This window comes from Pholis gunnellus, assembly GCF_910591455.1.
Source record: "Pholis gunnellus genome assembly, chromosome: 2".
Classification (NCBI taxonomy): Eukaryota; Metazoa; Chordata; class Actinopteri; order Perciformes; family Pholidae; genus Pholis; species Pholis gunnellus.
In genome coordinates, this window is record NC_136536.1 from 21,141,492 (window position 1) to 21,164,780 (window position 23,289).

Below are 23,289 nucleotides of genomic sequence, written 5' to 3' on the forward strand. Positions count from 1 at the left end.
CAGTTTCCTCCCCTTTAAACAAAAAAAACAACTTTTATTGAAAAGCACACTGACAGAAAAGGGGACACAGTGATGTTTGTCCTTCATTCAAACAGCACAATCCAACCAGTACACAGTTCTAGCTCCTGTGATTAATGGCTTCCCCTCCATTCCAGCCTTTGATTATTTCATAGTACATGATGTCAAACCAAGCAATTAAGCAGCTCAGCATGGTTTGAATGGATGAACAGTTGCTTGCTAATGTTTTTAATATTGATTCCTTTGTATACAGCTTTGGCAATGTAGTTTCTAATAAGAGACGAGCCAATACAGCGAGTAAATCAAACGGAGCAGGAGTAAAGACAAGGGGGGGGGGGGGGGGCAGGACACTGGAGGAGATGACAGAGACATGACAGGAAGTAAATTATAGGTCAGATTAGCATATCATAATCAAAGTGTCTGGTACAGGCACATCACCACGCTGATATGTTGATATGTCACATTTGATTTATGCGCGTGTGTGTGTGTGTGTGGGGGGGGGGGGTAGGCATGTCATTAAAAGCATGCGATAGCTGCGTTCGCATCAGGAGGTATGCGGACGTAGACGTGTGTGACACAGATCATCGACTGCATCTAAATTACCGCGGCGACTTCACACACACACGAGCATACAGAGAACCATATACACAACTCTGAAAGGAGATTGTGCAGATGTACACACACACACACACACACTAAAGAACATGTGTGCATATGTACAAGCCAAGTTTCTGTGCAATTTTAAACTGAATTTCCAGAAAAACGCAAAAGGGACTTTTCCGTCCACTGCTGTTATGTGGACAGCTGATGAAGCTCCAGTGAACTGAGCCTCATCTGACTGACAATCTCTGTGTCCAAACGTCGCAGTGGAGGGATGTGGCTATGAGACAAAGGATCCTTCAATTCTGGTTATTTGGGAGTGCTGCAAATCGGATTTGACATAGAATTGCTTGGTTTCTCCCAAAAAATGATGATGTATAGCCTATTTCAGTACAAAAAACGGTAATAAAACCATGTAGCCTAAGAACATCTTGGCTGACACAGCAACAGAAGGCTACCGTTTCAAAATCAAAGAATGAGTTTATTAATCAGAGCACTCGCAAACGAATGTAGCACTATCAGAGCGCATCTCTCTCTCTCTCTCTCTCTCTCTCTCTCTCTCTCTTCCTTCACTTCCCTCTTGTCTCTCTCCTGTCTCCTGATTGACACAATGAAGCGGGAGGAAAATGGAATTAGGACCAGAAGTTCTATCTACAACAACGAAAAGTAATCAGGCTAAGAAACCGTCTCTGTTGCTCTGTTTCAGTACTCTGGACAGCGCCGCATCTATACACACAAACACACACACACACACACACACACACACACACACACACAACAAACATTTGTCGGCTGACCTTTTTAACCAGATGTTGTGAGATCCTTGGACATAAGAGGGTGAAGTAAAATGGCCCTGCACTAAAATGATTCACTTCTCCTCCATATATTTACTGCACACTGATGGAAGAAAGACAAAACATCTGCCAGCTGTGACGGTATGAAAACACATGGCCCTTATTCTTAGTCGGGGTGACCCCTATAGTCATCCATCGTAGGAGACGCAGGACGAGACGACGTAGTTAGAGAGCGTCAGTCAAACCTCAAACAACTGAAGACCATTTAGAGAGCATGATCTGTGGAATTTATGGATCTTTCATGTATTCGTTTGAGGAAGGCTACAGTCTCTCTTGTTTTAGTCTCTTCAGTGAACGTTGAGGTCACACGCCTCGTGTACGACACCATTTAATCACCAAGTCAAAGTCTATTTTCATCGCACTTTTCTTTCATGTTACAGTGAGTACAGCCAGCCTCAGCCGCTCAGAAATACTTTTTATAAAGGCACAAATAGAAAAGGTGGATGGCAAAAAAAAATAAATTATATATTAACGTTCACTGGAACAAATCTAATGCACACACACACACACACACACACAAACGGGCACACTCCAGCCTTTCCACGAAACACAAATTAGCATGCAAGCTTTCCCTTGTTCATTAGAAAACGTATCGTCTCCATAGAGACTAATCAATCACCCCCGTCCCTCCCAAACAGCAACGCTGTCAGGGGAGCGAGTGTGTTTGCACACTTAAGTGTGTGTGTGTGTGTGTGTGTGTGTGTGTGTGTGTGTGTGTGTGTGTGTGTGTGTGTGTGTGTGTGTGTGTGAGTGTTTGTGTGTGTGTGTGTGTGTGTGTGAGTGTTTGTGTGTGTGTGTGAGAAAAATAAGGTCTTTGGTGAACATTGTCTCACTTCTACTCAGACTTTCAAAAGGCAGCCAGACACCCCAGCAAACTTTAGCGTCTAAGGACAAAGACACAACGTGAGGGGGAGAGAGACACGCACACACCTAACGCGTTGGCTTTTTGTGTCATTTGCGTAAACATGTTTTACATTTTGGAACAGTTTTTGCGAGTAATTTGAGAAGAAGAAAGGAGGACAAAAGGGAGAGAAAAAAATGTAGAAAAGCAAGAGAGGGAGAGGGGGAAGAGGGAGAGGTGGACGTATGAAGCCTGGCCTTGGGTCCCCTTGTTTCCTCTGATAAAGACAGAGCAGAGCCAGACCTCCATTCACTCCTTCCCCTCGTTTCCTGTCTCTGTGTCTCTTCTTTTCCTTCCAGCCTCCTCCTGCTAATCCTGCTCTTCTTTCTCTTCTCTGTCTCCACATATTTCTCACGTCTTCTTCTTCTTGTTTTTCTTTCAAAGTTCACTGGGAACGGCCGGTGGGAAATCACGTCCGTCCCAAAGGGATTTATCTTCCTTTTTTCTTTTTTTCTGCTTTCACATGCCTGCAGCTCTGTGAGACCATCTTTCCTTCCTTTCAGAGCGCTACGATGATGATGTTCCCGGGCTTCAAACATGTACAGGTCACATGATTGTGATAACTAAATGCATGTTGCAGATGTCTTTTCCATCAAGCTGAGGATAAACGATAGGGCGGAAAAAAGAAGAAGACATGACGGTCAAAAGCAAAAGCACTGAATATCAGCACCTATCTGTATGAAGACCACGTCCATTTCACGCCTCTAAATAAAACACGGCTTTGTGTCCAAATCAGAAGTTTGAAGGAACCCGTTTATTACAGTGGCTCATAATTACATCATTGAGCCGGGATTCATTTAATGTCGGCGCCTCGCACTCGGCAACTAATCTGCATTCCCAGTGTCTGTGGAGCACAGAAGCGAGATCGCCGGCATGCTGGGGACGCTAATGGTTTGTTATGTTTAGCCCTGACTTGCATCATTACCGTAGAGTCAACAGCTCACATTGACGCACAGCGGAGCGTTCAGTCGACGTGTGTTGTTTTTTTTCCTTTTCACTGCAGACAAATGTGGCCTCACACAGACCGGACATCTGCTAGCTGTTGTGTGCCTTGTAGACATGTAGTTCCTACAGCCTGCCTGCTCCGTCACTCATTCCTCTGCTGCAACGCATCCACGGGGCGCTGACTGGAGAGCCCAAAAAAAACAACAACTAAAAAAACCCATTTCCTCAATTGATCACCCTCGGGTTATTCTGGTGTTCAGACTACAAACAGGTTACTTTTTTATTTCAATTAAAGTTGCTAGCTCCAAAAGTCTCTAAATCTAGCAACAAAATCTGAGAGCCCGTCTCTTTAGGCCTCCCTCGAAGAAAAGAAGAATCCTAACAACACGTTAGCCACCCTAGCTTTAAGGGGGAAATGTTCCCAAACCACTCCTGAACTAAACAGGATTATTAATATGGTACTTTTACCTGACCTGTGACTCTGTACCCTTTTTTTACAAAACCAGAAAATAATAGTTTGTTTGACACTGTAATTTAAGCAATTATTTTGTTTAACAAAAGAAGAAAAACTTTAGATGTCCCATCGTTAAAAACCATGAATGTAATATGATCAGGGCCTTCGTGCTTCCATCATCCGCTGCATGACTCCCTTTAAACTGCTTCTACTTTCTGCCACTGAGGTTTCACGTCAATGTGCACTTGAAGGACAGTGCCGTCGTCCATATTTGTGCTGGATTTATCACATTAAAGGGCTGTGGCTGAGTCGTCAGATGAATGGTGACACTGTGTCAGGTGTGGATCCCTGTAATAATCCTTTACTGTGTCTCTAACATAAGGTGACCAGCAGGAGGCTTTTATTGGGCTTTCATAAGCTCTGCATAGCTTGTTCCTGTTGGCCCTGCTGGACCTCTGACCGCGCTATTATTATTACAAGCTATTGCTCATACTGAGGACACTGAACATAGCTTTACACATCACACACACACACACACACCGTTGTGCTATTTTCAGGGGGTTAGACAAGGACAGAGTCCCCTGTGTTGTCCTTGCCGAAGACCTCTGCTATACACGGGCGCAGGCTGGCCCCTGGCGACACACACACACACACACACACACACACACACACACACACGTAGACCCCTGCCAAACTCTTGCTGGGTGAATGATGATGGGGCGATGAGGGAGAGAGTGGGGCAAGTGAGATGAAGAGAAAGGAGAGGAGATGGGGAGAGAGAAGAGGAGGAAAAAAAGAGGGGAGATAGGGAGGAGAGACAAAGGGGGAGGCTAAGAGGTCAACAGCGCTGTTGTCGTCGCTAATGAGCCTCGATCGAGGAAGAGAGCGAGAGAGCGAGAGACGGAGAGGGTTTGAGTTCGGCGTGAGAGCTGACGAGACCGTACTGTGGTTTCACGAGATGTGGCACCAGGATGAACACGTTACCAACATTAACACGGCAGCAGTGGTAATGTATTCTATGTGTAATGTATCTATGTGTATGTTTTACATGTGACCACATGATGTTTCGTAATCATCGCAGGAGAAAAGTGTTGTTTTAGAAAGATGGAGATTGGGAGCTTTGGGGTGAAAAACAAAATCAAAGCATTCTTTCTGTCGTGAGCAAGAAGTAGAAAGAAAACTTAAGTGCTTTCTATTCATTATTAAAGCAAGGGGTGGTTAAACTCTGTGGATTGTGGGCCAACACGGGAGCAAACAATAGTAAATGATTAGTCTTCAACCAGTTAAATGTCAAGAAAATCTGAATTTATAGACCACAAAACCTCATAGAAGATTCCTTTTCTTTCTAAATAACTGTGCAACATTATTCCTACAAAATATCTCTGTATCTGCTGCTCCTAGAGTCCAGTTAATACACAACACTACAAACACTGCATGGATTTTGTGCCCACTTAAAATATCATATAATGTGTAAATATGTAAATAATTTAAGGTAAAACAGGCAGAAATGGCCAAATATTTGGTTTGTGTTCATGACCTTGGGGCCCACTTAAAAGGTTACGATGCAAACGTGAACACAAGATGTAAATCTGTCAGTCCAGTGTCAAGATGTAACAAACAGAACGGGCAGAAATGGTAACATGTTGGTTTGTGAGGCAGAGATACTTTCACTAAATTCAGTCGACATCTAGTGTTTAAATTAGGACGTGCAAACAGGGACATTCCCGAGGTGGCTGATGCTCACGCCATTTTAAATGGGTCGGCGGGCCGTAGTTAGGCCTCCCCAGGTTAAGGCCATTTATCAAGTCATTTATCTACTAGACTTTCGTTTATGAATATTATTTTTATGCAAATCAGGACCGGGTAATATTTCCATTAGTCTGGATCGGTGAAGACTTTTATTCTGGAATCTAAAAGCCATCATAAGCCATAATAACCACTGTTCCCTTTAGTGTGTGTGCGACTCTTCTCTTCTTCAGTTCACTGCAGCGCAGTTTATTACGAACAAAAGCGTCTACATCCGTCTGATCACCTTAAATTGTCAGCGTCTTCATTATTTTCAAATCTTCGTTTGTCCGCGTCGATGTGAAACAGCGTCGCAAAGAGGAGAGACTGTGATGGAGGTAAACAGAGAGGGGAGAGCGACAGACAAGTTGTCAACATGCTCTCCAGAGAGCCAAATGTCTCAAGAATCTTCTCATCCGATACCGGCACAAACACACTGCTACAATCCCACGGAGAGCGTGTGTGTGTGTGTGTGTGTGTGTGTGTGTGTGTGTGTGTGTGTGTGTGTGTGTGTGTGTGTGTGTGTTAAACTTAGCTTGTGCCACGTTCCCCCGTGAGAAAGATAATGTTGAAGCGTGTGAGAGTCGTACTACTGAGACGGCTGATGCAACGAACAACAAGACTTGCAGAGTGGAAAACTGCATTTCATTATTTGAGGCTTTGTGTGTGTGTAGGTGTGTGTGTGTGTGTGTGTGTGTGTGTGTGTGTGTGTGTGTGTGTGTGTGTGTGTGTGTGTGTGTCTGTGTGTGTCGTTTGTTAATAAAGAATGAAGATGAGATTGGACTGGGAAGAAGAACTTGGGAAGAAGAAGTCAACAACGCACATATAAACACACTGCACATGTATACGCACACACACACACACACACACACACACACACACACTGTCCTGGCCTGCATCCAGGAATTTGTTGTGACTTGGCGTTGGAAGCGGAGAACAGCGCCGGTTGGCCTTTAGTTTCCCCCAGTGAGCCAATATCTGCTCTCTAATTGGTTGTTAATGAGTGTGCATGTTTGTTTGTCAGTGGATATGAAAGACGGTGTGTGTGTGTGTGTGTGTGTGTGTGTGTGTGTGTGTGTGTGAGAGACAGAGGAGGGTCTCCAACAGGGATCTTAAACATCTGTCTAACAGACTGGGACACTTGAAGCTTTGACCTGCTTAACTAAAAACACACACACACACACACACACACAAGTGTCCTTGCACACACATTCCATTGTTGTTCAATGTGCATTTGTGTGTCTGTGGGTGAGACAGCGTGTGTGTGTGTGTAGTGGGGAAAGTGTACAGCCGCTGTAAGATACATCCACACACACACACACACACACACGCACACACACACACACACACACAGAGTGGACTTTGTGCAGACATCTGGCAGTGCAGTCTGCTCTAATGGCAACAGAACTACGGGCATCTGCATCTCACACCCACACACACATGCTGTCACTCGCACACAGACACACAGTGCCCACCCTCTATCACCGCAGTTGGTCGAGTAGCTGTTAGAGCAGGACAAGCACAAGATGCAAAAGGACGTAATTTGTCCCATTTAGCCTTTGTGACTAATATTATTTAAAAAAGCAGCTTGAATATCCGTTGCTGCGTCTTGATTGTGTTTGATTGGAGTGTACTGTTGTTAACGCACAAGACCTGTAACGGAGCAGCGGGCCAATCATAACAAGTGACACATGGTTTATCTGTTCTCTTCGTTTAAAGGTACCCTGTGGAGGGTTTTCGGTGGCGGTATGTAACCATGCAAACCATTTTCTTTGCATCTTGTGCTTTGAGTAGCATCCGCACAAGACCACAAACGCAAGCGAGTATGAAGGCGATGCAACACAAACACATTCCACCAGTGTGAAGCTGATCTACTGGTGGCGGTAAAAAGCCGGTAAAGACAAGAAAGGAGACGATTGCAGGGCTCCTGGAGTGATTCATTTATACTTTCTACACATTAAAGCAGCATAAATAACATATTATCCTATTTTGCTCAAACCGTCACTCTGTCCTGACAGTAGTACATGAGACAGATAATCTGTCTCCTTTAAGTGCTCCTTATTGCGTTTGCAAGATTCTACCGTGCCTGAAGGAAAACAACCAATCAGAGGCGAGGAGTCTCTCAATCACTGCTCGTGGATTCCGATCAAGCTGTCAAAGTAAGCGGAGCTGATCAATTAAGAATAAAGATTGTGTTACTTTCTCGCCTCAAATGTTTTAAGCAAAGTATTTAAATGGACTGCTTCTCTGGTGGGCGGTGCTTGGACTTGGTTTTGTCTCGACTGTTTTCAACATGGCAGCCGGGTTAAATACTTTCTCATTCTCTAGTTCCACAGTTTGATTGACACAATCAGTCAATCCTGATTGGTTGTTTTTCTTCGGGCGTGGTGAAGAAAATCGAGCAAAGTTTGTTTTTCCTAAAAGTTACCGACTGCAGCTTTAACCGCAGCATTGCAGGTTTTCCTTTGGAAGATGATTTGCTTGCGAAGGTTAAATATGCTGATTTGTTAAATATTCAAAAAATCTGCTTTGCAAATGTTTGAATTCATTCAACGATCCCTCGAGGAAACACTGAACGGAACAGGAGAAAACTCATACATAATTAAGTTTCACAAAATTTCCCCAAAAGTAGTGTTTTTCTGTTTAGTAGGTTGGTAGGTTTGGTACATTACTGTTAGTAATAATACTGTTGGAATTAATATGACATTATTGTTTTAACCATTGCAAAGAATCTAAAAACAAGTGGGAAAAATATATATATTTCGTTTCCTTATCTGGCAAATTATCTACAAAAAGCCTCCAAATCCCGTTCAGGCGAGTGTTTCCTTCACACCGTCGGAACATCTGACCTTCTTGGTGGAACTGGCATCCCTGCTTTTACTGAAACCACTCGGCACTACTTGGTTTCTCGATCACTAACATGAGAAGGAACTGACGGCTTCAGATTTTTGCACACAGAACAAGCCATCATTGACCGGATGCTTTCTATCTTTTGGTAAATGTTTTTTTTTTAACTTTTCTGCAAGTTCATGAGTGAAGGGAAGGCCCTTTGACATTTCTGCATCTGTTGTTTTGGCTCGGGTGAAATGAGGAGCGTTAAATTGGAGATGGAAGGAGAGCCTGGCAGCAAGGAGATGTGCTCTGGTGGAACGAAGAGGCTGCAGGCGAGAGAGGGACAGAGAGAGAGAGAGAGAGAGAGAGAGAGAGAGGGGGGGGGCAGAGAGAGAGAGAGAGAGAGAGAGAGAGAGAGAGGAACAGAGGAATAGTTGGGATGCCAAGAGATCAGCGTTTGTATTTCTAAGCTAGATTCATTCCACACAGACTTCTTGCTCCGTTGGTTCCATCATTCTCTACTTCTCTCTCTCTCATTCTTGGATTCCTTCGTTCTTTTCTCTCATTCCTTTCCTTTATCTCTTTCTTTTTCTCCACTTCCTTAACCCCCCCCACCACCACCACCACCCCTTCCTTGTTTGAAAACAGATGTGCCAATGCGAGGAGCTGAAACATTTGAAATAAAAAAAGTGCAAAACTTGACTGACCTCGAAGTGTGAACATGTGTGTGAAAATATTTAGTGATCGCAAAACCAGTGGAAAGTCAGGTCTGTGTTTCAGTCCCACAATTTAAAAAAGAAAATAAATTCTCACTGCTTCCTCTGTTCTTTAGTCACCTGACTATCTGCAGCTGCACAACACATGCAAGTAAAAAAAATAAAATATAAAAATATCTGCCCAGGCCTGGCAATAATCACGCTACTCCTCGGTTGTCTCACTTCCTGTCTGAAGCGTTTCCCTTTTTCCTTCCTCCATTATTCAACACAGGGCTCTGTGCATGCGGGAGGCCTCATCAGCTCCAATATTGGTCACACTCAATATACTTTAAAAACACCTTGAAACGCTCTTTTGGGATAATTGGTTTAATTGAGGAGTTTAAACGAGGAGGCTGGATGGTGAATGCGAGCCGATCGCTTTTAGTGCCACACTGGTGAACTGAAAAAAACCCCCCCAACAACAACAAAAAAACAACAAGGCGGAGCGGATTTGAAATCCCTGCCAGTCCGTGCGTTTGTGATGACTGAATCCCGGTGGGAAATCTTTCTGGGTCACAGTTTCACGGAGGTGTGCGGGAAAACAAAATGTACACAGTAGAGGAGTCCCAGAGAGAGAGAGACAGCGCTCTGTGGGGACGAGAGGGCTCTGCTCCAGCAGTCAGTGTCAGTCGGCCACACAGGTTAATGTGCCACAGAGGGACAGCAGCTCGCTTCACCCCGGATGGCCTCGGCCTGCCACACGAAACAGCGCCGGTCTGGTGTGTTGCTTTTCTGGCACAGTCACACGTTTGTTGACAGCAGTGATGCTCTGAATATATGTGCCTGCTGTACATGTGTATTTTCATCTTCATGCATGTAGTGCGTGTGGACATGTGAGGCTGAATGACTCTTGTCTTAGAAATTTAGAATTCCATATATCCACCAGCGTAAGGTATGCTTTTTTGTTGTTGTTTTTTTAAAAGATAAAATATCCCCAAAAATACAATATTAATTTTAGCCTGAAACGTAAAAATCTGAACCTATTGTTGGATTTACAGTGATCCTTGAACAAACGCCTCCTTAAAAAACTTTTAAGCTTAAAATACTAATATTTCATCAAAATCACGATATCATACAAGTTTGTAAAAAAACATTAAATTCTGCAAGGAACAACAGGGAAGCCATGACTGACTCGGCTGAGACCAACAGTCACGGGACAAAAGAAATGGGCAAATCTTGGACTGAGATGCCGGCTGTTTACACGGAGCGGAGAGGACGACAGGCTGTTCTGTGAGTAGAGGTGGTACAAAAGGTAAATAGCTTCAGGCTCCAGACCTCAGCTGGATTTTAATCAGATACCGATTTGCTATTGTTGTCGTCTTCCACCCTCCTATTTAATGAATTACTGATATTTGCATGTCAACACATCTTGTATCGTATTAGCCTCTACCTTGTAAAGAGTAAATCATTTACATGTAATTCTATCTTAAAGTAATAGCACAATCATATCTAGTAATAATACTATATTTGTATCTGGATGTCTGTGTTTGTACAGAGACGACTAGATAGATCTAGAGGTTTGGATAGATATTACAGAGACTATCCTAGGATCGGTACTGGGCCTGATCCGTGCATATTTTAATGAACCGCTGTCGGCCAAAGTCATCCACATCGAATGCGGATCTTCTCTTTACTGCACTCTGCCCCGCTTTGGCCCGCCTCAGCCCGCCGCGACACATCTGCCACTTTTGGGCCTACGTCGAACCAAATGTAGGCAAACATCACGTCTGCAACGCCCGCCAAAACGCGCTCGCTCCGTGAAACACCAGCCAGATGATGCTCTTTAAAGCGTGCCGTCCATCCGAGCACTGCAGACTATAATCTGTATAATCTCAACCAAAGCCTTCCCTGACAGCTTTAATCCAATAACAACAGAGCGCTGCAGGGATTCACCCACATATATGGGGAGCCTGTAAAATACTCAACAGTGTGTTCAAAGTGACGGGGCACGGACCGACACAGAGGAGGATGTGCCCAGAGTACACACACAGATGCTCCAAACACACACATATGGCATGCATGTAGGAGTGCAACGGCTTATTAAACACAATTTAACGGAATTATGAGCGCGGGACTGACTTCTGTTGCTGGCTGGCTCACAAAATTAAGATTTACTTTTGTAATTAAACAAGTCAAGTCTACACCGCATCAGCTAGTTTAGCTGCGAGGTTGTCGGCTGTGTGTCTGCCTGCCGTACTCGGCCACGTCAGGGTCTCCGACCGGTGTATTGCAAGCCCTATCTGTTTGTCTCTGTGTGTGTGTGTGTGTGTGTGTGTGTGTGTGTGTGTGTGTACTCATTTCCACACCCACACACTGTGGAAAATGTGAAGCCAAATCCCGTCTTTGAGCGTCAACTCGTCTCACAGCTTCTGGTGAGCAGCTAGCAGAGAAACCCAAACACAGCCAGGGACAGACTGCTTCAGAGACACTTACGAACACGCCTGCATTCACACGTGCACACGTGAATAATTAAAGACACAAATATACATGAATGCGCAAACATACATGCATGCATTCATGTCTGTCATGCACCCACACAAACTCATACAAACGCAGCGCGAATGCCCATCAATAAATGATTACACACTGGTTAGATGCTGCAGGTTTGCGAGTGTGTTGCAGAGATCGTGTCTCAGACGACAAGCACAGGTTTGTGTCACTGGTTAAGCAGCTGTAGAAGGTACGAGTCGAACGCTGAGGGAGTTCTGCTCCCTCTGAGCAGATTGTTTGGTGGACTCATAAATGACATTTGACACGGACACCAGCGTAGCTTTGGGTTTAGTGAGTTGTTGCATCACTTCAGCACATCTAATTCATCGGTTCTTAAAACCCTCTGAACCCCAAAACCCGCCGGCGGGATGGAAAAGTATGTTTTCTTTAACAATCGCCAAAACTACACTGTTTTGACGTAGCCAGAAGTTGTAAAAATAACTCAGATTTTCATCTTTCCAACGGTCCTTGAACACGTCATGTGTGACGAATGCTTCCGTCAGAAAAAGCAACAGAAAATAAGCTTCAAATTGTGATATTTCATCAAAAACATTTAACTACATGTTTCATTTTTAATCCCAAATAAACCTTTTGCTTGAACCAGATCCTATCAAAAGCATTACATTCTGCCTTTTTTTAAATAGAAATATAGATTCCATTGTTTGGCCATTTTTGTAAAATAAAATGATCAAAGAAATTCAACTTGCGTTTTTTTTTTTTTTTTTATGATTTATTGCATTGTAACCGTGTTGTAGTGCACAAAAGACATTTTTGAGTTCTCTCTACTTCTTGCTATAATTGTGCTGTTTCCATAGAAGTGCATGAAAATGTGACAGGAGCAAAAATCTCCCCGAAACTGCTTTGGGTTCAGAGGGTTAAACTCGCTGCAGTATCACTGCTTCTGCTCAGCGTTGCCTCTGAAATCTCTTTGGGACTACTGGTGAGTTTCTGAGGTTGAAAAAGGCCACTGCAGGTCAGAATCACACAGCTTTAAGGCTAAGCAGCCACAAGCTCCGAAACGCTCCAAATCCATGACAAGCTGACACTCTCGTAAGCCTATAGTAGCCATTAATCCATTTCCAAGTGCTAGAGTTAACAATGCACACCACTGTGCAGTAGATTTACTTCACAGCCACCATTCATACCGGCCTGTTGGATCTGAGAAATTCCCCTATTGAGAATCCACTATAATATAGGAAGATTTCACAGCATGGTGGGCGCCGCGTGCCTCAGCCCCGAGGCGGAAAATATCACAAGACTAAAGCATATGTTGAGGTGTTGGAGCCGAAGTCATTAAAATGCCTCGAGGTGTCTCATATTTTGCAGCATCATCGTGCATCAAAATGTCTCGAGGGGCGGGAGTGAAAACTGCATCTCATCAAAAAGTGTTTCCCTCAACGGGCCGTCTTCTCGACAGCATTTGACAGCAATTCACCCCCGCCGCTGCATGTATTCATCACGGCACCGACCAGACAGAATTCATCTTTACAAGTCACTTAGTCGCCCACCGAGTCAAAAAAAACTTTGATTTCGTGACTAAATTCTCCGTGTGGCCTGAGATGACGCGCTCTGTTTTTCAGGGTTCTCTCACCTGCTCTTCAAGGAACAACGTCGGTAAATAAAGAAGGCACACCGAGACACGTGTTGGCTTCTGAGACCCAAGTTGAAGCTACAACAGGGAGCTTTCATCTAGTGTTGATTTTGGCGGTCCCTGTGGGTCGTGTTTTTTGAGAATAACTACGTACAAATAGCCAGTCTTCCTTGTTAGGGTCTCGATTGCTTATGCACATCATACAGAGGCATCACTGTTGAATTGATCCTGTTTCATAAGCAGCGAAAAAATCCTCACAGTTACTTTAAGTACCTCTTATTTTGTAGGTAAATGGCTATGTTTGCAATGTGAAAGCAGTTACAAATGGTGACACATTCACAGAGAACTGTGCAGTTTGTTGTTTTGGGATATTGCTTTGGTTGTGCAGGTCAGCTCCCATCAGCATCGTTTTCTAGAAGCAGCCGGCAGCCGTTTAAAGCAAAAAAAAAGAAAAAAGAAAAAGAAAAGTACCTGTCTAGCACCAAACAGTCGACAGACAACGTTGGCAACTAGCTGGTGTACGCTGCGGAGCATTTAGCAGCTTAAGAGACAGATATTTCCCCCAGGAGCTAGAAGTGGAGTGAGCAGACTTAACGTCCACCAGAGACCCGACTACAAATGAATGTTAATGCTACTTCCTGTCTGCTGGATGTAATGTGATGTGACTGGGCATCTGTTTGGGAACAGCTTCGCCATGACCACTTTGTGAGGTGATAATATGTTGCATTTACAGCTTATTCCACTGGCCAAAAATCAATGAATACCTCTTCAACAATGCTACGGATTCATGTAACAGAACTCATTTTCCTTTGTATAACTTTATTTCTGACTTAATCATATACAAATTACTGTGAGACGTAGTTCAGAGATTCAGTCATTACAATGGGGACCGAGCACTGCACCGTATTTAGCAAACGTCATCCAAAATAAGCCAAGAGTCTGAAAAATGGCTGCCTTAAGCTGCTGAATGTATCATGGTGGTTTTTACAAAGTGGAGTCGTTTGGCTTCAGCTCCATGTCAACGGTGCACACAACAGAATTTCAAGCTTTTCGATTGGACTTCTCTGAACCGAAACGCTCCTTACATTTCTATCTACACAGGCTTGTGCTTTTGATGCAAGATTATTTTTTTGGACGACCCAACTATTTACTAGCTCATCTTTTGCACCGATGATTCGTACTCATCCAAGCCAACTGGAAGTGCTCCAACTAGTCGCAAAAACAATCGCTGAAATAAACTAAAATAAAATCAGTAAAATCCTAAAATGAATCCTAAATGCCTGAAATAGCTTCCCCGCTCAATATGCTGTGTGCAAATGTATACTAGCTGGCATGAGAGGTTGTCTAGAGGTCACTGTAAGGTCATCATAAACCAAACAACTTGGCCCGTGACAAATATGAAGGAAATATAAGTGTAAGGATGGAAGCAGAGCCTTGATATTCCCCACCCAGCAGGCCTGATGCTATGTGTGTGGGTGATCCATCCACTGAGGCACAAGCTAATGCTAATGAGACTGAAGATACAATAGAGAGATAGAGAGAGAATGAATCAGTGAGCGGACACACACACACAAACACACACACATACCAGCCTGGAAGACACAATACAAATTGCCACAGGAATAGACTGTAATCCTGGCCAGCAGTGATCAACACTGATAAATATTAATAAACACTATTATGCTCAGAGAGAAAGAGAGAGAGAGAGAGAGAGAGAGAGAGAGAGAGAGAGAAGTAAAAAAAGCATCTTCTTGCACTATGTTATTGCAGCCAATTTTCCCACTGACATCCACCTTGTGGTGCTGCAGACAATGCAGGAACAAAACACACACACACACACACACTCTCTCTTCTTATTATTATTATCAGCACATTTTCCTCTGTTGTTCCCCCCCCTCTTCTTCTTTGGAGGCCAGGATAAGGTGGACACACACACACACACACACACACACACACACACACACACTCCAATGAGCACTCTGTGAAGTGTACAGAGAAAGATAAAATGAGTCCTAAACACACACACACACACACAGAGGATAGTATCTCCTTCTCTCTGTCTGAATCGGTCTCATTAGTCATGCCGAGGCGGTAGCGTTGCCGGGTCGGCCTGCTCACAGAGCTGTAGAGCTGGACGGCAGCCCGCAGCCGGCGAAGGTCACCCTCCGCTCAGTTTAACTCCCAGAAGGCCAACACCGGCCTCCTCCTGATAATGAGCGGGACATGAAGATGCGCGGGGAGAGAGCCGCGCCCCGTCAACGGCGGGACAACAACCGGCTCACCCAAACCCAGGAGGACTCGGGACGACGCATGGACACGCAAACCTGCTGTTGCCAGAGTAATCAGAGTGTACGATCTACCGGGACGTTTTGTTAAAGAGAATGAAAAAGAACATAATCGTGCTCCAAAGTGAAGCTGACACAAAGGTTTACAACGTATGAATGCAGCAGTAGTGACAGCACCTCCACACTAGTGTTTACAGTATACAATAAAAGCAGAATTGTGTGAGTACAACTTCATCAATGTGAATTGGTGTATTTCTTTCGCCGTCATACATCGCGTGTCGAAAACTAATGTGCAACAAGTTTCGCAGAAAAGGACAAAAGACCTATTTTGACATTGACGAGGGAATTGTCTGTTCATTCGGCGAACCTTCCCGAGATGAACCCCAGGCTGTTCTCGGGTTTCACTCTCCATGCTTCACCTGAGCCCCATTTTTGTTCCTTAAGTGAGGCCTGAAGTTAGAAGGAGCAGCTCATTTATAATCACTTACATCGCTGGAGAAAGGAAGTCAAGCTGATCCCAACACATGCCTGACGTACATACAGTGTGTAGAAGTCATGACTCATGGATCTTAGGTTTAATAGCCACTTTCTCGCTGGATGTTAATAAGCACGCCTTACAGAACGTTGTCTTGCTGACAGTGGGGCCATTGTCCAACTGTCTGCCCACATCTCTGTCCATGACTCTTGCATTATCCCACTGCTCCTCTATATTTCACCTCATCCACAGTATCTCTATCCATTTTGCTGGCCATGTAACTCTCTTGTTTTGTGGGAAGGTTTTATATGAGTTACAGTCTGCGGGTCCTTATTATACTTAAGGGCTGAATCTCAACTCAAATCAGGAGTGACATTGTAGAGACCCTCATAGACTGAACAAATGACTTTCTCTCCAATATGTGAATTATACTGCCTGAGCCCTGGGAGGACGACTGGAAATGGACTTGGACTGATCTTAAGTCCATTTAAGACAGGGAGTGGAATAGTGACCATAAAGCCGCTCCTTTTATTAGCTATAAACCTGGTGCAAGGAGATAATCCGCAGCCTTAGGAAAGTGAGAGGTCCATAATCATTCGTGATGACAGTGAAAAGTTTGACATCTTTTGACAGTGCTAAAAATCTGATATTGATCTTCATGGAGCACGTTTTTTCTGAAAATTGAATTTCTCAAGCGCCGTGTTGAAGTGTGACGGCCTCCAGGTGAAGCAGAGTGTCTGAGAGTTGACTGACTTGACCCGACCTTGTCTCTCGACACGAGCCCGTTCGAAAGTTTCCACATGACACCAGCGCAGAGGCGAGGGGGCCGTCACCGCCCTCGTCAGGAAGCGCTGAACGCGGCCCTACGAGGAGATGATGAATCCATCACTCCGGCGTCCCACAGCGAGCTCGGCCGACACGACCTTGATTGATCACAGGCGGAAACGGCAGATGGCCATAAAGGACGATCGTGTAACTGTACGCTCATTAGCATAATCATATGCATATAGAGTTTACTTCATGTTACGAGGCCACATGGCGCTCGCGCTGCACTGGTGGGCTTGTGACAAGAGGTGCCACGATGTTATTGTCGTGTAAGTGGGGCACTTTCAAAAATAAAATGGAATTGAAAGATAGAACCTGAAAGAACTTCCTGGATGTGATTCCGTTACTTGAACATACATGTATTGTGTCCAGCTCAACACAGACAGTGACTTTCTTCTATTTAACAAGAAAACATGGCTACCTTTCCCACTAACGTATTTCTAAAACAAGTGATTACAGTGATAAAGCCATGTTTTCTATATACAAATAAAACACAACGCTAACGTTGGATAATCAAATTTCCGACGGTCCAGGATCAAATCATGAGTGACAAACACTTCTGTCAAGAAACGTGATCAAATCTAAGCTTAAAATAATAATGTTTACTCAAAATCAATTTATTCAACGTGTCGTATTTTAAACAAAGCGTTTGCAGTAACCAGATCCTGTAAAAAACAATAAATGATGCGCTCCTCTGTGCCACTCGGATCAAGGAATGACTCGGCTGAGACCGACCGTCCACTGACAAAACGTCAGTGAATCTCCGAATGGACTGCAGGCCATTCACACAGAGCAGAGAGGAGACCAGAGAAGTTCGAGAAGGTAATATTGGTAACACTAGTGGGCCCTTGGGAAAATGTTGCATATGTAGATTCCAATTTGTTTCCAATTTTTGTAAATGATATTACTTTATTTTTTCATTATTTATAACTATGACTGTGCTATACTGCACAAAAGACATGCCTCCCCCCCCACCACACTTCTAGCCATGAGTGTGCAGTTTCCATCGAGGTGCAGCACTTCTATAGGAGCAGAAGACGCCCTGAAACTGCTCGGGGTTAATGGAATAGTCACAGGTTTGATCCCTACAGCTGCCATACGAGCAGTCAAAGCACAAACATGAACCTGCCGGCTCATTCTAACTCCCACAAGGCCGTGCAGTAATTGGACCAGTGGCGTCGGACACATTGCATACACTGTCACGACATAACGGATAAAAGGACAAAGACTGGTCCATTTTTTTTTAGTAGTAAAACTAGCTACACCTAGAATAAAGAAAGACGATTGGTTCAAACATAGGCTCAAAGAGACAAAAAAAGTCCACATTTGTGCTTGTTGTAATTCCTGTCCGCAGTGTTGTTCTTAATACTTTAAGTCTATCAACACCCATCAACTATCATCTCAGAGTGTACAGCCTCTGTGCGGCTGCACTGAGGCACAGCGGTGCTTTGTTTCTTTCTTCTCCACTCTCAACCCAGTGATCCGTCTGACGTCGCACCCTTCCTCACGTCTTCCCTTCTGCTTTCCCTTTCTTCTTCAGCATCCTCTCTGCCTTGCCCCCCCCCCACCTCCCCTCTACCCACAAAACCGACGAAATCCTGCTTTCTTTCATTCCCTCCCCTCTCTCAGTAGCGTCGTCTGTTCCCCTCCACATTGTATTTTCAGATCACATCCCGGCACTGGCTTTACACACTAAGTCACTCTGCACCTCATCACTCAATGGAAAGTCAAGGAGAGGGCAGAGAGAGATGGTGCAACAGCAGAGGTTTGAGAAGAGAGAGAGAGAGAGAGAGAGAGAGAGAGAGAGAGAGAAAGAGAGAGAAAGAAGCTGAAGAGGAGCGAAAGGAGCAAGAATGTAAAAATGAGGGAGGTTAAAGGTTAAAAATTAAAAGGCATAGAGAAGAGGTCAAGGAGAGCAGGTGAGGGGAGGGACACAGAGCAAATGAAAGGCAGATAAAAGAAGGAGCAGAGGGAGAATGGGGTTAGCAAAGTGAAAGAAATCTTTATGCAAAAGATGGGGCTCGAGTGAAAGAGAGAGCGCGTGAGAGAGAGCGAAAGAGAGAGAGCGAGAGGGAGAGAGAGAGAGAGAGAGAGAGCGTAGTCCAGAGATTTATGGCAGGTTGTTATGGAGCACCGACTGAATAACAGAAGGTGAGACCAGGTGAATTATTCATGAGGATACAGGGCCGTGTGTGTGTGTCTGTGACATGTGGGTAACACACACACACACACACACACACACAGTCTCTCAAGCACCCTTAGGCCAGCTCATATATGAGGGAACGGAAAGACAAGCCACCCACAACCTGTGGACAGTCTGAACTATTCCTGGGAGACTGCCGCCCATAGCCCTCAGGCTGAGTAGTCTCACTTAGCTGCGGATACATTTTGACCAAATTATGTTCAATTATGATGGAATAAATTCATTGTTTTCACACTCGTCAGTGGTAAGAGATTCCCACCTGCACTACTTGACAATCTATGTATTTAGCTCTTTTTGTTCTCCATCAGGTAAGTTCTCATGATCATCATTAGACAATGTGCAGCAAAGTTGGAGGGATGAAGGTTTTCTAAGCCCAGAGAAACATTTAGGCTACTGTATGGCAGGTAGACCCGATACATGTCTGTGATCAGTGCAGCAGGGATGAGGTATTTATGTAGGCCAACCCTGGAAGTTAGCAATACACTGGTTCCCTCAACAAAAAGACGATGGGATTTTTCCATTGGATTTTGGATTATTGCAGAAAATAAACTCTATGGCTTATAATTACAGATTTAGTTTAGTGAGATAATCTTCACAAATGAACAACGCTTTTATACATTTTGAAGAGTGAAAGCAATCGCCACGTAAAAAGCTTAACATTAGGCTGTCAATGAACTACGCCGCAGTCATGTGACTTCACGTCACCACCACTAAGCTAAAGGGGGACTAGTGTTCGGCGTGATGAGGTTTTGTAGTCTCATTTAGCCACTTGTTAGCAACCTTTTTTAAGACATCAGAGGGGTATTTACTGATGTACTTTATGACGTAGAACAAAATCTCTCAGGTTTGTGTTAACCACAGAACATATTTCAGGCATCTACCCAAAGACCCATTAAAAAAACTTGACTTGGAGACGAGGGATCAAGAAGTGCAAAAATGCTGACTCATGTCTGGGTTTTATGACTCATACATGGAGCACTCTTTACGCTCTCTCTTTTATGAAGATCTTGGTGAATATACTGTATTTTCTGTACAAATTATCTCAATGGCTGTAAATCTGGATTGGGAAAATGGTTAAATGTGTAATCACACCTACGCTTTGGTAGTTTTGGCTCTACCGGAATGGAAAATATTACTTAGTTGCAGTTAGGAATTTGTCGAGATTCATACTTTCCACTTACAGGTTTACCAGGGAAACCTGAATAGATGCACAAGCAGCTTGACGTTTTGGGGACCTGGGCTTTCAATATCTGAATATTTCAGTTTAACATGAGGCTAATGTTGGTATTCACCCAAAACATTGTCTTTCTGTGTTTTTACCATATAGTTCAGCTTCACTTGCAAGCTCCACGGTGAAAATATTTGAAGCCAACCAACAGCATATTTTTCACTTAGACAGAAAAACGAGTAAATGCTTCAGAGCTGGACAGTAACTCTCTAAACCAGCCAAATATGAACACAACCTAAACCCATGACGACTAAAATACTTTTGGCAAGGACAAGACAATCTATAGAAACTGTACCTGAAGTGAAGTGAACTGGCCCATTCTGTTTTTGTTTTTTTTCAATTAGAAACCAACACATGCACACACAACCACAAGCCAAAACAATCAGGATCAACATCATTTTCATGACTGACGATGATCACAAAAACACTGCCTCAAACACTCACCGAGTTGATGCAGGCCAGCTCCTTGTTGAGCAGCCAGGGCAGGGAGAGCTTCCCCTCTCCTCTGTAGCACGACTGAATCCTCTCCTTAATCTTCTCCTTTATCCGTCTCATTGTGAACAGACACAAAGCTGACTCCTTGGGCGGCTTGGCTCGGTTCTTCTGACCCTGGGCGAATACGGTAAACAGAACCTCCTCGTGCTCTTGAATACCAAGCGAACGGGCCAAACGGGTCCCAGGCCGGGCCAAATAAGCATCCTGAACCAAGCGATACTCCACTCCGTCCTTGGTGCAGCCGATGGGGAACTCCACGTAGGAGTAAAACTTCGGATCGTCAACACATAGGCGCACAATTTTAGAGGTGAAGAACTGTTCGCTGCTCGCGTCCGGCGAGGTGAGCTGGGTGTCGAGCTGTAGGGTAAGATAATACACGAACTGCTCGCTGTTGAAGCCGTATATGTAGTAGATGTCGAACGCTGGGAACTTGGAGAGTGTGTCTGAGGGAATCTTCAGCTGCGAGGAGACAAACTCGTCCTGGTAGACGAAGCTGAACATGTCGGCGTTCTCCTCGTTGGACATCAACTTGCGGCTGGACAGGGTTGGGAAGTACTCCGATTTCCCGTCGATGGGGGTGCCGACAAAAAGCTTCCCACCTCCGCCAAAAAGATCCGGGGAGATCACGACACCAGACATGGTGCCTGCCTCGGCGACGCTGGATAGATAATGCTCTTTGCGGTGGTGGGGCTCGCCCAGCTTGAACAAATCATCCAGACGCAGGAACTGGCAAATTCCCTGGGAGGTGCTCCCACAGGCAATCAGGCGGTTGTGGGCAGCATCAAGTAGCAGGAGCTTGTTGACATTAGAGGTCTGCACCAGCTCGTGAGGGCAGGACTGGACACCGGGCGGAGGGTAACAGCGAGGGTTGTCAGTGACTGGGCCAGTGACATGGCTCCGCAGCTTGGTCAGGTTGCTCGATAGCTTGTAGATCCAGTTGACGGCGCCCAGGTAGACCTCGCCCGTTTGGTTGTGAACCACCAAATGTGTGAGGCCTCCCTCCGGTGGGAGGAAGGAGAGGAGGGAGGAGGAGGAGGGAGTGGAGGTGGAGGAGGGAGTGGAGGTGGAAGGCATGGACAGGGAGAGGAGGAGGAAGAGGATGGGGGGGATGAGAAGAGGTGGGTTGAGGTGGGAGGACATGGCGGTGAGCGAGTGGGTGTCGGTGTGTATTTTAGAGCGAGTAATCCTCTGCAGGGTCGGTGCCGTTTAGGACTGCAGGGTATGATGATACTAAAGAAGAGTTTCCAAGCGATCGGCTTCCTCTGTCTTTTTTTTGTCCTCCTTGCGCCGCTGTTGTTTTTACAACCTCAAGCCCTGATCTTCAGCCTTGTCCGCCACCAGCCCTGAGAAAGAGAAACAAGGCAAAGATCTTAGCAAACAGCAATGTCAATACATTCACGGGCTTGTGTTTTGCACATCCAGAGGTCTGACAAAAAGGATTAATTTGTTTGTATCGAAATGACAAGACACTAAATATTCGCCCACAGACTCAGACTCCGAGGCCTCGATGCCAAAGTCCAAAAAAACAAATGAAAGCACTATCGGCTTTGTTTTATTGACTTCTCGACTCTTGGCTCACACCACTCTATGGAGTGCATCTTTTAAAAGAAGACAGGGCCGAACATTGCTCCTCTGCGTATTGATTGTCTGGAGGTATTAAAGGATCCAGCAGACAAAGTGTGCACACGCACACTAGAAATACATTTAATACACTTCAAATACACACGAAAACGCAACCTGTGACACAGGGTGTATGCCTTTAAGAAAACATCCAAATGTTCTTTTAAACAGCATGTGCACACAACACGCATAGAAAAGACCTACACGCATAAACAGAATCACACGGGGGGGGAGCCACTGATGTGCAGCATCGTGATAGCAGGTAAACATCCATAAATTATTAGAAGGGCTGCAGGGAGATTTCTACAGTATATTTACAACAGAGCAGATAAATACAATAAAGGGAGAGAGAGAGAACTGGTCCAACACGATAAAGAGAAGAGGGAGAGAGAAGCTATTTGGCTTCATACCAGTTCAATATAAAAGGCAGCGGAGATGGTGGCAAAGATTGCTACAAGTGAAAACTCAGGAAGAAAAAGTGAGAAAAAAAAGAGAGGGAGATGGATCTTTCATCCATTTTCCATCCAAACTAATCGTATATCCGCTTTTCCAGGTTCAGAATCGCTAGGGATGCAGGGGCCTATCCCAGAATGCACTGTGGGACAGGTAGAGCCTTGGGAGTTCTAGGGCAAAAGCAACATAGCTGGCTCCACATGCTCAATCATCGTCACTATTGCTGGCACTAAACGCACCAATCGTCCCCGGGCAGCACAAAGGGGAAGGAAACCGCAAAGACAAAAAGCATTCTCTGCGTGTGCACCTGGTAAGTAATCTTCATTAGAAAGAACGGGCACCGTCTTGAGACAACGGGATCCAGTTCTCACAATACATCCCTGGGGTCATCCATGAGAGGATGACTTTGCATTTACGAACGTCACCTCCCAGGATGTAAATGGTAAACGTAAATGGTGAAGGGTCTTGTACTTTTATGGC

At 44.7% G+C, this 23,289-nt stretch overlaps 1 protein-coding gene across 1 annotated transcript in view; it reads right to left on the minus strand.

Annotated features, from left to right (window-relative positions):
* LOC306702715 (plexin-A1-like) overlaps nucleotides 1-21,876 on the minus strand; it is a gene marked incomplete at its 5' end in the record, with an annotated part of 201,338 nt that extends 179,462 nt beyond the window's left edge. The window contains one exon of the mRNA XM_079168369.1: nucleotides 20,686-21,876. Within this exon, the coding sequence (XP_079024495.1) occupies nucleotides 20,686-21,876 (1,191 nt within the window). The remainder of the gene's footprint in view (nucleotides 1-20,685) is intronic.
* Between the last annotated feature and the right edge of the window lie 1,413 nt (nucleotides 21,877-23,289).